At 43.5% G+C, this 14,653-nt stretch overlaps 2 protein-coding genes across 2 annotated transcripts; one reads left to right on the top strand and one right to left on the bottom strand.

Annotated features, from left to right (window-relative positions):
* Window positions 1-187: 187 nt before the first annotated feature.
* On the bottom strand, window positions 188-10,095 carry LOC306709593 (WAS/WASL-interacting protein family member 2-like). Its single transcript, XM_079177802.1, is given in 9 exon segments — window positions 188-512; window positions 594-695; window positions 849-1,088; window positions 1,304-1,751; window positions 1,753-1,964; window positions 3,862-3,987; window positions 7,864-8,128; window positions 8,691-8,790; window positions 9,957-10,095. Coding segments are annotated over 8 exon segments (1,497 nt in total). The 5' UTR covers window positions 8,754-8,790; window positions 9,957-10,095; the 3' UTR covers window positions 188-471.
* Window positions 10,096-11,311: 1,216 nt separating this feature from the next.
* On the top strand, window positions 11,312-13,914 carry LOC306709600 (uncharacterized protein). Its single transcript, XM_079177810.1, has 9 exons — window positions 11,312-11,337; window positions 11,730-11,823; window positions 11,942-12,065; window positions 12,336-12,493; window positions 12,649-12,791; window positions 12,864-13,041; window positions 13,109-13,248; window positions 13,333-13,495; window positions 13,639-13,914. Exons 1-9 carry the CDS (start codon window positions 11,321-11,323, stop codon window positions 13,702-13,704), a joined length of 1,083 nt encoding a protein of 360 aa, XP_079033936.1. The 5' UTR covers window positions 11,312-11,320; the 3' UTR covers window positions 13,705-13,914.
* The last annotated feature ends 739 nt before the right edge of the window (window positions 13,915-14,653 follow it).

Raw genomic sequence — 14,653 nt, 5'->3', positions numbered from 1 at the left:
TATAAAAAGTTGTATTTCAAACATTGTTTAAAGTTTTAAACATATTTGTGTCCCGACTCTCTGTTGTAAAGTCAAACTTTATTCTCGTAATATTACGACTTTAAACTGGAACTTAACGAGGATTTCTGATGACATCACAACGTAGTTGTTGTAAAGACCCCCCCCCCCCCCCCCCACACTGCTCCTCTTCATCAGTCCATCACCTCCTCACGAGGAGCTGCAAACAAAAAGTGCGAGTGCAAAAAAAACCTAAAAGCGTCCAGAGAGGAGGAGGAAGGAGAACGCCGCTCCTCTTCATCACTTTAAGACACATGATCAGAACTCGGCCAATCAGATGAGAGCGTAGACGAGGTGGCAATGAAGGCGTCGACGACGATGACGCTGGATGCTGCAGATGTGATGTCATCAAACAGGATGGAGTGGAGTGTGTGTGTGTGTGTGTGTGTTCCAGCGGTGATGTCATCTCATGGTTCACCTCCCAACAGGAGGCAGCGGAGGAGCTCCTCTCATCACTGACACAAACAAACAGATTATTAAGTATTACATGTACTATAAAGAAACACTTCGTGCTGCAGTACTGCGTGTACTTGTACCTCTGTTGGCTCTGCTGGGGTAGATCTTGGTGAAGTGTCGGTACTCGTCTGGAGGAGGGAAGTCGTCCAGAGGATGGAACGAATACTTGGACTCAAAGTCATCTGCAGGAGGAGAACACACGAGTCAGAGGTCAAAAGGTCGGGGGACAGAGGTCAGGGGTCAGAAGTTCTTTATTGATCTCTGTTAAGATGACGCTGCACTTCCTGCCAATGTTTTCAAAATAAAAGCACGAGGGACTAAACTCACGTACTCACCGACAAACGATCGAGGGATGGAGGAGGAAGAGGAGGAAGAGGAGGAGAAGTGTCCATTGCGGAGAGGAGGGGGAGGTGGGGGAGGACCAGCGGGGGTGCGGGTGGGCGGAGGAGGAGGTTTTCCTCTAGTGGGGGGGTCAGGGGAGAGGGAGGGGCTACCATGAGTCCTGTAAGGAGGCGGGGGCGGAGCTTCTCTGCCCCCTGGTCTCAACGACGACGGCTGGACCGGAACAGGAGGAGCTGAGAGAGATCGATGCCATCAAAACCATGTTAAATGACTAATAATATAAATACATACAATACATTATTACAAATAACTCAAACTAAACAAAAACAATTAAAGGACAAAAAATAAATACAAATAAAATAAATACATTTTAAAAAGTCACTGGTGGATCCTACATTTCCCAGAATGCAGCTGGATTCAGTGTGTGACGAGTGTGTTCAGCCCTCACCTGCTCCTCTACCTGGCGTCTCTCTGATGGGGGGCGGCGGCCTGTTGGCCACCTGTTGGGAGGGGGTGGGGGAGGCCGGGGGTGGGGGAGGGGCGGGGCCTCTGGTGGGGGTGTGGCCTCCGGGGGAGGGGGCGGCCCTCTTGTTGCCGAGAGAGTTGTGACGCTGCGGCAGGTCGGGCGCCGCCTCCACGCCACCGGTCGGACCATTAGCGATGCGATAGGGTGGAGGGGGCGGGGCCAGGGAGGAGGTGGAGGGGGTGGAGGAGGTGGAGTTTCCCCCTGAGGTGGGAGGGCGTCTGCTGTTGCCAGGAGACGGGGGAGGTTTGGAGGGGAGGGGCGGGGTGTTGTTTGGGGTTGGGGGGAGGGGCTTCTCTCTGTTGTAAAAAGAGGAGGAGGAAGGAGGAGAGGGGGCGTTACCGCGGCGACAGAGAGGAGGAGGAGGTGGGGGGGGCGGAGGAGGAGTGCTTCATGCTGGTGGAGGGGGAGGAAGCTGCAGAGGAGGAGGGGGAGGAGCTCAAGTTGGGCAGGGAGGGGCGCTGGGAGCGACTCGTCTCCGTGGACGACAGCGTCTGAGGGGAAGGGCTCTCTGTGTCGTCATGGCGATGGCTGGGGGGGCGGGGCGCTGCAACTCGAGTAGACGGAGAACGTCCAGAAGAACCGTCTGTCAGGGAACATGGAGGTCACAACATTAACGGCACGTAGCCACATTAACGACACGTGGCCACATTAACGACACGTAGCCACATGTAGCCACATTAACGACACGTAGCCACATGTAGCCACATTAACGACACGTAGCCACATGTAGCCACATGTAGCCACATTAACGACACGTAGCCACATTAACGACACGTAGCTACATTAACGACACGTAGCCACATTAACGACATGTAGCCACACGTAGCCACATTAACGACACGTAGCTACATTAACGACACGTAGCCACATTAACGACATGTAGCCACACGTAGCCACATTAACGACACGTAGCCACATGTAGCCACATTAACGACACGTAGCAACATGTAGCCACATTAACGACACGTAGCCACATTAATGACACGTAGCCACATTAACGACACGTAGCCACATTAACGACACGTAGCCACATTAACGACACGTAGCCACATGTAGCCACATTAACGACATGTAGCCACATGTAGCCACATGTAGCCACATTAACGACACGTAGCCACATTAACGACACGTAGCCACATTAACGACACGTAGCCACATGTAGCCACATTAACGACATGTAGCCACATGTAGCCACATTAACGACATGTAGCCACATTAACGACATGTAGCCACACGTAGCCACATTAACGACATGTAGCCACATTAACGACACATAGCCACATTAACGACATGTAGCCACATGTAGCTACATTAACGACACGTAGCCACATGTAGCCACATTAACGACATGTAGCCACATGTAGCCACATTAACGACACGTAGCCACATTAACGACATATAGCCACACGTAGCCACATTAACGACACGTAGCCACATTAACGACATGTAGCCACATTAACGACACGTAGCCACATTAACGACATATAGCCACACGTAGCCACATTAACGACACGTAGCCACATTAACGACATGTAGCCACATGTAGCCACATTAACGACACGTAGCCACATTAACGACATGTAGCCACATGTAGCCACATTAACGACACGTAGCCACATTAACGACATATAGCCACACGTAGCCACATTAACGACACGTAGCCACATTAACGACATGTAGCCACATGTAGCCACATTAACGACATGTAGCCACATGTAGCCACATTAACGACACGTAGCCACATTAACGACACGTAGCCACATTAACGACACGTAGCCACATGTAGCCACATTAACGACATGTAGCGACATGTAGCCACATTAACGACATGTAGCCACATGTAGCCACATTAACGACACGTAGCCACATTAACGACATGTAGCCACATGTAGCCACATTAACGACACGTAGCCACATTAACGACATATAGCCACACGTAGCCACATTAACGACACGTAGCCACATTAACGACATGTAGCCACACGTAGCCACATTAACGACACGTAGCCACATTAACGACATGTAGCCACACGTAGCCACATTAACGACATGTAGCCACATTAACGACATATAGCCACATTAACGACACGTAGCCACATTAACGACATATAGCCACACGTAGCCACATTAACGACACGTAGCCACATTAACGACATGTAGCCACACGTAGCCACATTAACGACACGTAGCCACATTAACGACATGTAGCCACACGTAGCCACATTAACGACATGTAGCCACATTAACGACATATAGCCACATTAACGACACGTAGCCACATTAACGACATATAGCCACACGTAGCCACATTAACGACACGTAGCCACATTAACGACATGTAGCCACATGTAGCCACATTAACGACATGAACCGACATTTAATTACATGTTCTCACATGTAACAACAAATCTATAAAACTAAATAGTACAAAAGTGAAGAACTGCAGAAATAAAAGAATACATGACAGAGAATCTCTTCACCTCCGACTGGTCTCAGTTTGGGGACCCCCCCCGTGAACAGCCCTCCGATTGGTGGAACAGAATCCGACGGGCTTCCTGCTGCACTGCCATTGGCTCCCGCTGCTGCTGCTCCACCTCCTTTGGGCTCTGAGAACCACAACCATTGGACAGGTGAACGAGGGGTCTCCAGAGGGCAACGATGTCACTACACTCTAACGATGACACTACGATGACATCACTGACTATGAGTTAAGTGTGTGAAGGTGTGAGGAGGAGATGCAGGTGAGATCAGGTGATGACGTCAAACACTGAGGAGAGAGGAAGTGAGGTGAGAGGAAGTGAGGTGAGGTGAAGTGAGGTGAGGTGAGAGACGGTAAAATTGAATGAAGTGTTTACGCTCTCTCGCAGCTCCGATGACGCCGACAGCACAACATGAGTGACAAACACACAGTCATTATATAACATTATGATCTATGACATCACAGGACAGAGAATCTTTATCAAACATCTTACAAAATGAAAAGTGAAGTGGCAGTTTGGTCACTTTCGGATTCGCGTTTTGTCTATAAAGATATATGGTAATAACCCTCACAGGTGTCACGTCATCAGACCTCCCTCACCTGTCCACTGGGTAACAAAGGAATACAATAGAAATGCTAATTAATATATAAAATGATAAACGTACACTGCAAATAATAGAATTACAAAAATATAAGGAACAAAAAATAAATAAATAAAATGTATTTATAATACAAAAAAATACAAAACATGTAAAGTGTAAATAAAGAACCTTAAATGGTGGTTAGTACGTAGAGCTTAGTGACATCATGGTACTCTCACCATAGCTCCGCCCACCTCACACCTGAGGTCTGATGAACTGAACACACCTGTGTGGGAACTTCTATCTGACCATTCTGCTTCATTCCAACACCAGTCTCATTTTCTTCAAATGCATCATGAATTAATACTTTCACGAAAGTCAAATATCAGAGTCTTCTTCCACCTCCAACACTCAATGGAAACATGAATAATATCATTATTACTGATACGAGCGCAGCGTTGGAATAAATATGAATGACCGTCTAACAGTCAGTCAGGTGTTCTCCACAGCAGGTAAACAGGAAGCTGAGCGTCAGCTAGCTAGCATACTGCTAAGTGTAGCTGCTGCTGGGAGTGCTGATTAGCTAAGCGAGCTAGCTAGCATGCTAACCCTCTGTGCTGCATGCTGGTCCCTGTAGTCCTGCGGTGGAGGTTCCTCTGACTGACTCTTCCTTTCACAGGGAGTCACATGCTGGAACTACTTCCTGTCAAAGCTGTGTATCCATCCACCTTGAGCTGTGCTGCGGTCACGTCTGAGACTTTATTATAATAAAGATAAATGTAATTTAAATAATGAGACTTTATTATAATAAAGATAAATGTAATTTAAATAATGACTTTATTATAATAAAGATAAATGTAATTTAAATAATGAGACTTTATTATAATAAAGATAAATGTAATTTAAATATTATTTATAAATTAAATAAACTCTTATAATAATGATAAATATAAAATAAAAGAGACTTTATTATAATATTGATGAAAGTCATTCCAACATGCAACTCTGTGTAAACAGAGGTTTTTCTTTCTCTTTGTGTGCAGATGAAACCAACAACAAACAGTGTTGATCAGCTGATTAACTGTTGTTGTTTACATTAAACAAACTAAACAATAACAACAGGGATCAACAGGTGGTCTGCAGGACGCTGCAGGATTCTGTTCTAACCAGCCGCTGGGATTTAATTTATTAAATCTGATTCAATATACAAACAACAATCAGTTCTGATTCATTAAATATATCAGAGAAAGAAAGAAGAGTTAAATATACAAACAGAAACATCTGAGACAGAAGAAAAGTAACAAGTAACAAGATATCTGTGTCACATGATCAATATGACATGTTGTGTGTTGTGAGGTCACTGACTGATCTGTGATCAGCTCCTTCAGACTAACTACCACTGGAACCAAAACTTTACTTATTACATTTATTCTGGAGAGATTAATAAATCCTCTGAACATGTGCGTCATGTTTCACTGAGTCATCTCTGTCCAGACCATAATATAGGTCCTGTCACCATGGTAACAACGTCCTGAACGCTGAGTTAAATGACCTGAGTGTGTTATTTAGGATGTGATCTACTGAGCTTGTTATTTAGGATGTGATCTACTGAGTGTGTTATTTAGGATGTGATCTACTGAGTGTGTTATTTATGATGTGATCTACTGAGAGTGTTATTTATGATGTGATCTACTGAGTGTGTTATTTATGATGTGATCTACTGAGTGTGTTATTTATGATGTGATCTACTGAGTGTTATTTATGATGTGATCTACTGAGTGTGTTATTTAGGATGTGATCTACTGAGTGTGTTATTTAGGATGTGATCTACTGAGCTTGTTATTTAGGATGTGATCTACTGAGTGTGTTATTTAGGATGTGATCTACTGAGTGTGTTATTTATGATGTGATCTACTGAGTGTGTTATTTAGGATGTGATCTACTGAGTGTGTTATTTATGATGTGATCTACTGAGTGTGTTATTTAGGATGTGATCTACTGAGTGTTATTTATGATGTGATCTACTGAGTGTGTTATTTAGGATGTGATCTACTGAGTGTGTTATTTATGATGTGATCTACTGAGTGTGTTATTTATGATGTGATCTACTGAATGTGTTATTTAGGATGTGATCTACGGAGTGTGTTATTTAGGATGTGATCTACTGAGTGTGTTATGTAAGATGTGATCTACTGAGTGTGTTATTTATGATGTGATCTACTGAGTGTGTTATTTAGGATGTGATCTACTGAGTGTTAATTAGGATGTGATCTACTGAGCTTGTTATTTATGATGTGATCTACTGAGTGTTATTTATGATGTGATCTACTGAGTGTGTTATTTAGGATGTGATCTACTGAATGTGTTATTTAAGATGTGATCTACTGAGTGTTAATTAGGATGTGATCTACTGAGCTTGTTATTTAGGATTTGATCTACTGAGTGTGTTATTTAGGATGTGATCTACTGAATGTGTTATTTAAGATGTGATCTACTGAGTGTGTTATTTAGGATGTGATCTACGGAGTGTGTTATTTAGGATGTGATCTACTGAGTGTGTTATTTATGATGTGATCTACTGAGTGTTATTTAGGATGTGATCTACTGAGTGTGTTATTTATGATGTGATCTACCGAGTGTGTTATTTATGATGTGATCTACGGAGTGTGTTATTTAGGATGTGATCTACCGAGTGTGTTATTTAGGATGTGATCTACCGAGTGTGTTATTTAGGATGTGATCTACCGAGTGTGTTATTTAGGATGTGATCTACCGAGTGTGTTATTTAGGATGTGATCTACCGAGTGTGTTATTTATGATGTGATCTACCGAGTGTGTTATTTAGGATGTGATCTACTGAGTGTGTTATTTAGGATGTGATCTACTGAGTGTGTTATTTAGGATGTGATCTACTGAGTGTGTTATTTAGGATGTGATCTACTGAGTGTGTTATTTAGGATGTGATCTACTGAGTGTGTTATTTAGGATGTGATCTACTGAGTGTGTTATTTAGGATGTGATCTACTGAGTGTGTTATTTAGGATGTGATCTACTGAGTGTGTTATTTAGGATGTGATCTACTGAGTGTTATTTAGGATGTGATCTACTGAGTGTGTTATTTATGATGTGATCTACTGAGTGTGTTATTTAGGATGTGATCTACGGAGTGTGTTATTTAGGATGTGATCTACTGAGTGTGTTATTTAGGGAGTGATCTACTGAGTGTGTTATTTAGGGAGTGATCTACTGAGTGTGTTATTTAGGATGTGATCTACTGAGTGTGTTATTTAGGGAGTGATCTACTGAGTGTGTTATTTAGGATGTGATCTACTCAGCGTCTGGACAGGAAACATGGCGGCTGGCTGACACCCTGCTGCCTCCTGCAGTCATCCTCTAAGGTCACAGAAGGCTTGTTGTCTTACTCTCTAGTGCCGTCCTCTGCTGCTCCTCAGACGGCGCCCCCTGCTGCTGAGGCTGGTTCTGTAGGTATTGGTATAAGCGAATGTATGGGTGATCTGTGGGGGGTGTTAGGCTCTTTGGTGTTTGGCTCTTACTGTCGAGCAGCGGAGCGCTGCGGTCGTTCACCACCGCCACCTTCTTCAGCCCGGTGCCTTTACAGATGTCGGTCAGCAGAGCGCCGCGACCTTTAGCCTCCTCTCTGCTCAGCTTGGGGGGGGTGGTGTTGGCCTGGGGGGGGTTACATCATGAGTAAAATAAATCATAACTGCTGAGTTCTGAAAGGAGAGATGGCCGCGCTTTAACTGGGAGTGTCTCTCTGGAGCTGAGCGTCCACTAGGTGGCAGTAATGTGTTACCAACCGCCAATAAAAAACTAAAGAAGAAGAAGCAGAGTGTGAAGCAGCAACACAACCAGCAGGACAGCTGATTCATCGTGTTTTTATTTTACACGTTAATGATTCTGATTTTCAGCTTCAATAAAACGCCACGTCGTCATAAACAAACCTCTGCGTCATGTGACCTCCTCCATGGTGATTACGTTGCCATGGCGATTTTTAGCTCCCGTTTAATTATGATAAATGCTGGTTCAGACATTTTGAATAAAATCTCCTGCGACTTGTCATAAACCCCATTTGCCGTCGCCATTTGTTTGTTTTTTTGGGGCAATCTTTTAAATTTTATTTTGCTAATTTAATGATCTGCCTCTTCAAGGATGAGGCAGATCAATCCTCACAGAGATGAAGAGGACTCTGTGTGTGTGTGTGTGTGTGTGTGTGTGTGTGTGGAGTTACCTGGCTGAAGGTGGGGGGAGGTGGGGGTCCCCCTGGTGGTGGGGGAGGAGGGGGGATGGGCATCCTGCTGCTGTCCCAACACACACACACCTGATCACACCTGAAACACAACATCACAGCTCGTTAATTCTGCCGTCGTCATTCTGTCTGTGCAGCAAACCAATCAGAACGAAGCCTCATGTTTTAAACACTTTGACTACATGGAAACTACAAAAAAAAGAGCATTGTGGGAAATGTAGTTCCAAAACAAGCATGATTGCTTTGTTTACATGTTGCACTATTAATATTTTTGAGTCCACAGTTTTAAAAAAACGGGTGTAGATGAGAACCTGTTTTCATTCAGCCAATCAAATAGTTTCATTCTGGAAAGTATTTGCATAAAAAAAACAAAAATGTCACAGTTCCAGTTTGTGATGCAAGAAAAGTAATCAGCTGGAGGGGGACAGAGAACAGTGTAACACCGGAGGCACTAGTTAACGCAGCGGAGGGATCTCAGTTCTTACTGATGACTGATTGATTGGTCCTAAAGTCTGCAGGTTGTGTGGAGGACACACTGAGACCACACCAGACCAGGTACATTACAGACCTGGACTACAAGTGAAACCTTTATTCTGTGTGTCAAAAAAACAAAGAAATGAAGACTTCTCTGTCTTTGTTTCCTCCATCCAGACCACATCAGACCAGGTCTACATCAGGAACCTCAAACATTAGTTTAACTAGTTAGTAGACTAGAAACCAGTTCTGTGTTTGTCAGAAGAGAAAGAGGGGGGGGGGGTGTCACAGATGTTTCTCCATCCAGACCACATCTTAGACCAGGTCTAGGCCACACCAGACCAGGTCTCGGTTAAAAACCACTAAATGTAAAACCTGGGTCTATAAAAACCTGATTAAGATCCAGATCCAGATGTCTGACTCTGTTTGTTAGATCAGAAGAGGAGAGACTTCAGCATCATTAGTTAGCATCGTTAGCTCCCAGCTAGCATCATCAGCACCCCGGCTTTACTCTGAGGAATCTCTGCAGGATGCTAAGCTAACACGTTAGCTTCTCTGCTCTAAGCTCTCCTCCATATGTTTACGTTAATGCTCAACGTCTGTCCGGACACACAGACACTAAACCGGCCTGTGAGCTTCACGCTAACGCTTAAAACCCGCTACTAGGTGACTGCTCGGTATGCGGAGTTAGCTACGCTAGCTAGCTGTGTGTTAGCATCAGCAGCAGGTCTGAGCATCATCTGGGTCACATCCACACCTGCTCTGAAGACCTACCTGTGAACGTTACCGGCCTCGTGCTGGTTACCTCATACCTCCACCTGTCCGCTCGGTGTCTTCATGTCTCTGTCGGTGTCTCGCTTTCTGCGGGTTTTGTCCTCGAAGGACAGCTAGCTCTGCCGTTAGCCTCTCTGCAGCAGAGCTCTACTGAGATTCTCTAGAGTCAACACACAGGAGCACGTGACCTGAGCGCAAGGAGATGTACTGCAGCAGCAGCACGCGCTGCATGCTTATTAGAGCTATAACTTTATATACATAACAGATCATATATTATATATTTGTATAACCTTTGTAAATGAGGTTGAAATATGAATACAATCTAAATATTGTAATAAAACTTCTAGTAACAGAACAAATAATTGTTATTATGAATGTATTATATTGAAAACAGTAGATATTTAATTAAAATAATAGCATGCATTTGTAAGCAGATATAAAGACAGTTTAAATGTTTATTGAAATGTAGTATTTGTATTATATATTATTACAGAGATGTTTTGTTTTAATTAATTATTTGTTTAAACAGCAGCTTCCACTTCTAGTTGTTAATAAATACATAAAAACACAGATTATTGATGTGATTATACTTCATGTTCACCAGAGTATACGTGATCCATGTGTTTATGATATTTAAAAAGAAATGAAATACTTATTTTAACGAATTGGTTCAATATTGAGCTTTGTTTTATTCTAAAAACAAAAATAAAATGATTGAATCAGAGAAACTTCTTCCTTTTTGTAACAAATAATAAAACTTGGATTCTATTGATATAATGACAAAGATGACTAAGTTTGATTGCAATTAATTAGTAAAATTAACTTTTACAAATATGTATTACAAAGATGTAGAACTTAATTAAGACATTACACTACCACAATGTGATCATCCACAACTACTGAAAAGTGTTTTTGTATCTACTGTACTTTATTCTGTTTCAAACATACAACAGAAGAACAAAACAAAAGAGAAGCGACGCAGAACAAGACAATAAAAAACAAACACTGCGACATATCAATAAATGAAGTAGGAATAACGTGTCTGACATCACGTTCTCATAAAAACATCATAAATGTTGTATACATTGTTTTGATAGTTTTTCATCAACACATATTGTTTCCATCATAAATACAAATATTTATTTAAAAAAGTAGAATTTGGAAAGCTGTCAAACTGTATTAATAAAAGAATAAAGCATTAAGGTTCTGCTCCTGTATTTATATTCACTACATGTCCCTGTGAACGAAGATATTGTCAATAAAGTTTTTTTTAAAGGAATTCCTTATTGGCTCAACGTGCTACGACGTCACTGCCAAGCAGCCAATCACATCGCTCGTAGAGCCGCGGAGATTTGAAAACAGAAATGGCTGAAGCTCGATCGTAAGTCTCTCAACATTTAACGAACATTTAACGCTATATTCTCAAATTAAACGTTACATTAGGTCCCAGATGAAATGTTTATCATGTTATTTAACGTTTACCAGTTGTTTTTATGTCCCAAAAGATGTAGAGTTAGTAACTGAAGCGGCTGAAAACACGATTAACGACAGCGTCAGTAAGCTAGCTGAAGCTAACGGCTAACGTTAAATCACGTTAACGTCACACAAAGTAATATATACCTCTGAGGTATAGTATGAAGTACTATATGTACCTCTGAGGTACAGTATGAAGTACTATATGTACCTCTGAGATGTAGTACAGTATGTCGTACAAGTACCATGAAGTATCCTGGTCTCAGTAGTTCAGTAAAGGTTCTGGTTCTGTGTGTTCAGGGTTCTGCAGCGCTGTGATCCGGTTCTCTTGGAGTCCTGCAGAGACTCAGACCAGCCGGACTGTGAAGCAGCCCGGATGGTTCTCTACCTCACGGTCCGTCTGTGTATAAATACTCATTGAAACCCTGTTAAACCGTAGTTACTTTATGACGTCACTTTATCTGATCAGTAGTAATACATCATTATTGATCACTGATCATGTGTGTTTGTAGGACAGCAGACGGGTCCAGAAGGTTCTGGGTCGTCAGCTGTTTGTTCTGGACTCCATGATGTCACTGCTGGAGGGTCTGGAGTCTGCCCAGCAACTGATGACGCAACCCTGTCCCCCTCAACCAGGTACACAGAGAACGCACTCAGTACACAGAGAACACACTCAGTACACAGAGAACACACTCAGTACACAGAGAACACACTCAGTACACAGAGAACACACTCAGTACACAGAGAACGCACTCAGTACACATGTGATAAAATGCTGTGTGTGTGTGTGTGTGTGTGTGTGTGTGTGTGTGTGTGTGTGTGTGTGTGTGTGTGTGTGTGTGTGTGTGTGTGTGTGTGTGTGTGTGTGTGTGTGTGTGTGTGTGTGTGTGTGTGTGTGTGTGTTAGGGGGCGTGGCTCGCAGCAGCTGGAAGTGTCTGAAGAAGGACAGCAGGTTGAGGACAGAGGAGACGGAGACTCTGCTCAGATCTCTGCAGGACAAAATCACACAGATACACAACAGAAGACACACACTCACACAGCTGATCCAACGTGTGCACAGCAAGGTACACACACACACACACACACACACTCTCTCTCTTTTCGTAAGAAAAGATAATAAAAAGTGTTTATCTATTTTTGTATTTGTGTCTCCTCGTCATTTCCTTTATTCCTCTCCTTGTCTTATCTTCTCATCTCCTTGTCTCCTTGTGTCCTTCAGAAGCAGCACTGTGAACACCTGGATGAGTCTCTGCAGAAGGCCCACAATGCATTGCAGTCATGCGACCATCAGCTGACCCAGCTGAGGGCGGAGTCAGAGGTGGTACTCGGTCAGCTGATCAGCTGGCAGCGAATCAGAGACGAGTGAGTGTCATCGGGTCACGTGGCACCGCTCGGTCGTTGTGATTGGTCACTAACTTCCTGTTTACCTGTCAGGCTGCAGGCGTCCCTCTCTGCCGTACAGGAAGTCATGCAGATCAACTTGCTGTCCTTCAACCAATCAGAGCTGTGTCTGGAGCTCAGGCCACGCCCCTCTACAGACCTGTCGTCCAATGAGCCGGAGTCATTGAAGCTGTCCGTCACCTGGAGCCACGACGACCGCTTCACACTGCAGGTAACTTCCTCATCCTCCTGTCTGCTGATTGGTTGGCCCTTCTTAAAGCGACAGTGTCTCTCTACAGGTGATGGAGGGCCCTGCTGGTCTGGTGGAGGATGGTCTGTCAGGTCGGCGGTCTGAGCTGAGCGCCGCCCTGCTGGAGGTGATGCAGCGTTACCTGGGTCAGTTCCAGCTGCTGTCTGAGATCCAGAGACTGAGATCCAGGTGAACCACTTGTTTAAAGATCATGTATTTGAGCCTCTGACGGTCCATCAGACTGACCTCTGACCTCTGTGTGTGTCTCTCCAGCTTCGCTATCGACTGGCGTCCTGCTCAGCGGGTGCTGGTCTACCTGAAGTCGGCTCTGCTGGTGGTTCACCTGGAGGTGGAGGACGGATACCCGACTGCAGGACGAGCACGACTGCTGTCTGTACGCAGAGACGGACGAGCTGTGGACACATGTGGACTGAAGGTAACGAGCTGAAGTACTCACAGTACACAGTGTAGAAGTACAACAGTACCAGCATCAACTGATACTTCAAGTACCATGAAGTCATCATTCTCTCTCTCTCTCTCTCTCTCTCTCTCTCCCCCTCTCCCCCGTCTGTCTCTCAGCCTCTCAGATCTGATCTCCGTCTCACTGATTGGTTGGTGTTCCTCAGCAGCAGCTCTCTGATCTGACAGACTCTTCATCACGTCTCTCCTCCTCTTCCTCTCGTCTTTGTGTTTCTTCTATTTTCAGTGTGTCACATGAACTTCCTGTGTTTCTACAAAATAAAAGTTTTACACCAAGAAAGAATTAAAAACAATAGTTTTAATCTGTTGGAATCATTTAAAAACGTTCGTCCAGCAATGTGAATGTTCTCACATGTCAGGAGGAGCAACTGTAAAGATGGGACTTTTATTCTGAAATTAAAGTGCAGAACCGTAAACAGGATATTGCATCATCAAGAGGAGCTCAACTGACCTTCACAGCAGAGTGAACATGTTTTTATATTGAATATTGATATAAACACTTTCAACTCATAAGTAGAGCGGTTCACTTCGCATGTCAGGGCGGAACAACCGATGTAAAACTATAAACATGTTTTATCATAAATGTCTTCATTCTGTTTAAAATGTAAATGTATGAAGTTGTTAGCCAGAACACAAGCTGCTGCTCGTGTCCTAGTAGATGACTGTTTAACTTGAAATAAGTTGCAAACGTGATGTTATATTAAAGCTCTATTATATAAAAACTATTCAAAAGTTCAACAGTGTTAACGATATTATACACTTTCAAAGTATTTTCATGATATTAATGAATATTGTTTAACTATTAAGGACTCGTTTCACCACATTGTTCCAGACAACATGATCACAGAAGCCTTATGTCAGTGACCCAGATATCATTTCCTCCTCTCCTTTTTAGAAAACTTTATTTCATTTATATCAGATCTACAGTTCCACAAATACATAAATGATCACACGTATACAGACACACAAACACAAAGACAGAAACCAGAAAGCTGCTGTGTGCTGGGGTCAAAGGTCCAACAGCAGCCCCGGAGGGACCGGCTCTCATCAACAGGTCTGAGGTCAGGGACTGTTTCACCACCATGTCGCCGTCCATCAGTCTGTTTGATCACCG

Source organism: Pholis gunnellus (genome assembly GCF_910591455.1).
Source record: "Pholis gunnellus genome assembly, chromosome: 17".
In the NCBI taxonomy this organism is placed as follows: domain Eukaryota; kingdom Metazoa; phylum Chordata; class Actinopteri; order Perciformes; family Pholidae; genus Pholis; species Pholis gunnellus.
This window is presented reverse-complemented; position numbering and strand designations above follow the sequence as displayed.

Bases quoted from the DNA above. Each gene is read 5' to 3' on its own strand.
- LOC306709600 (XM_079177810.1), top strand. The intron at 12,066-12,335 runs GTACACAGAGAA...TGTGTGTGTTAG, and splicing joins ACCCTGTCCCCCTCAACCAG to GGGGCGTGGCTCGCAGCAGC. The intron at 13,496-13,638 runs GTAACGAGCTGA...TCTGTCTCTCAG, and splicing joins TGGACACATGTGGACTGAAG to CCTCTCAGATCTGATCTCCG.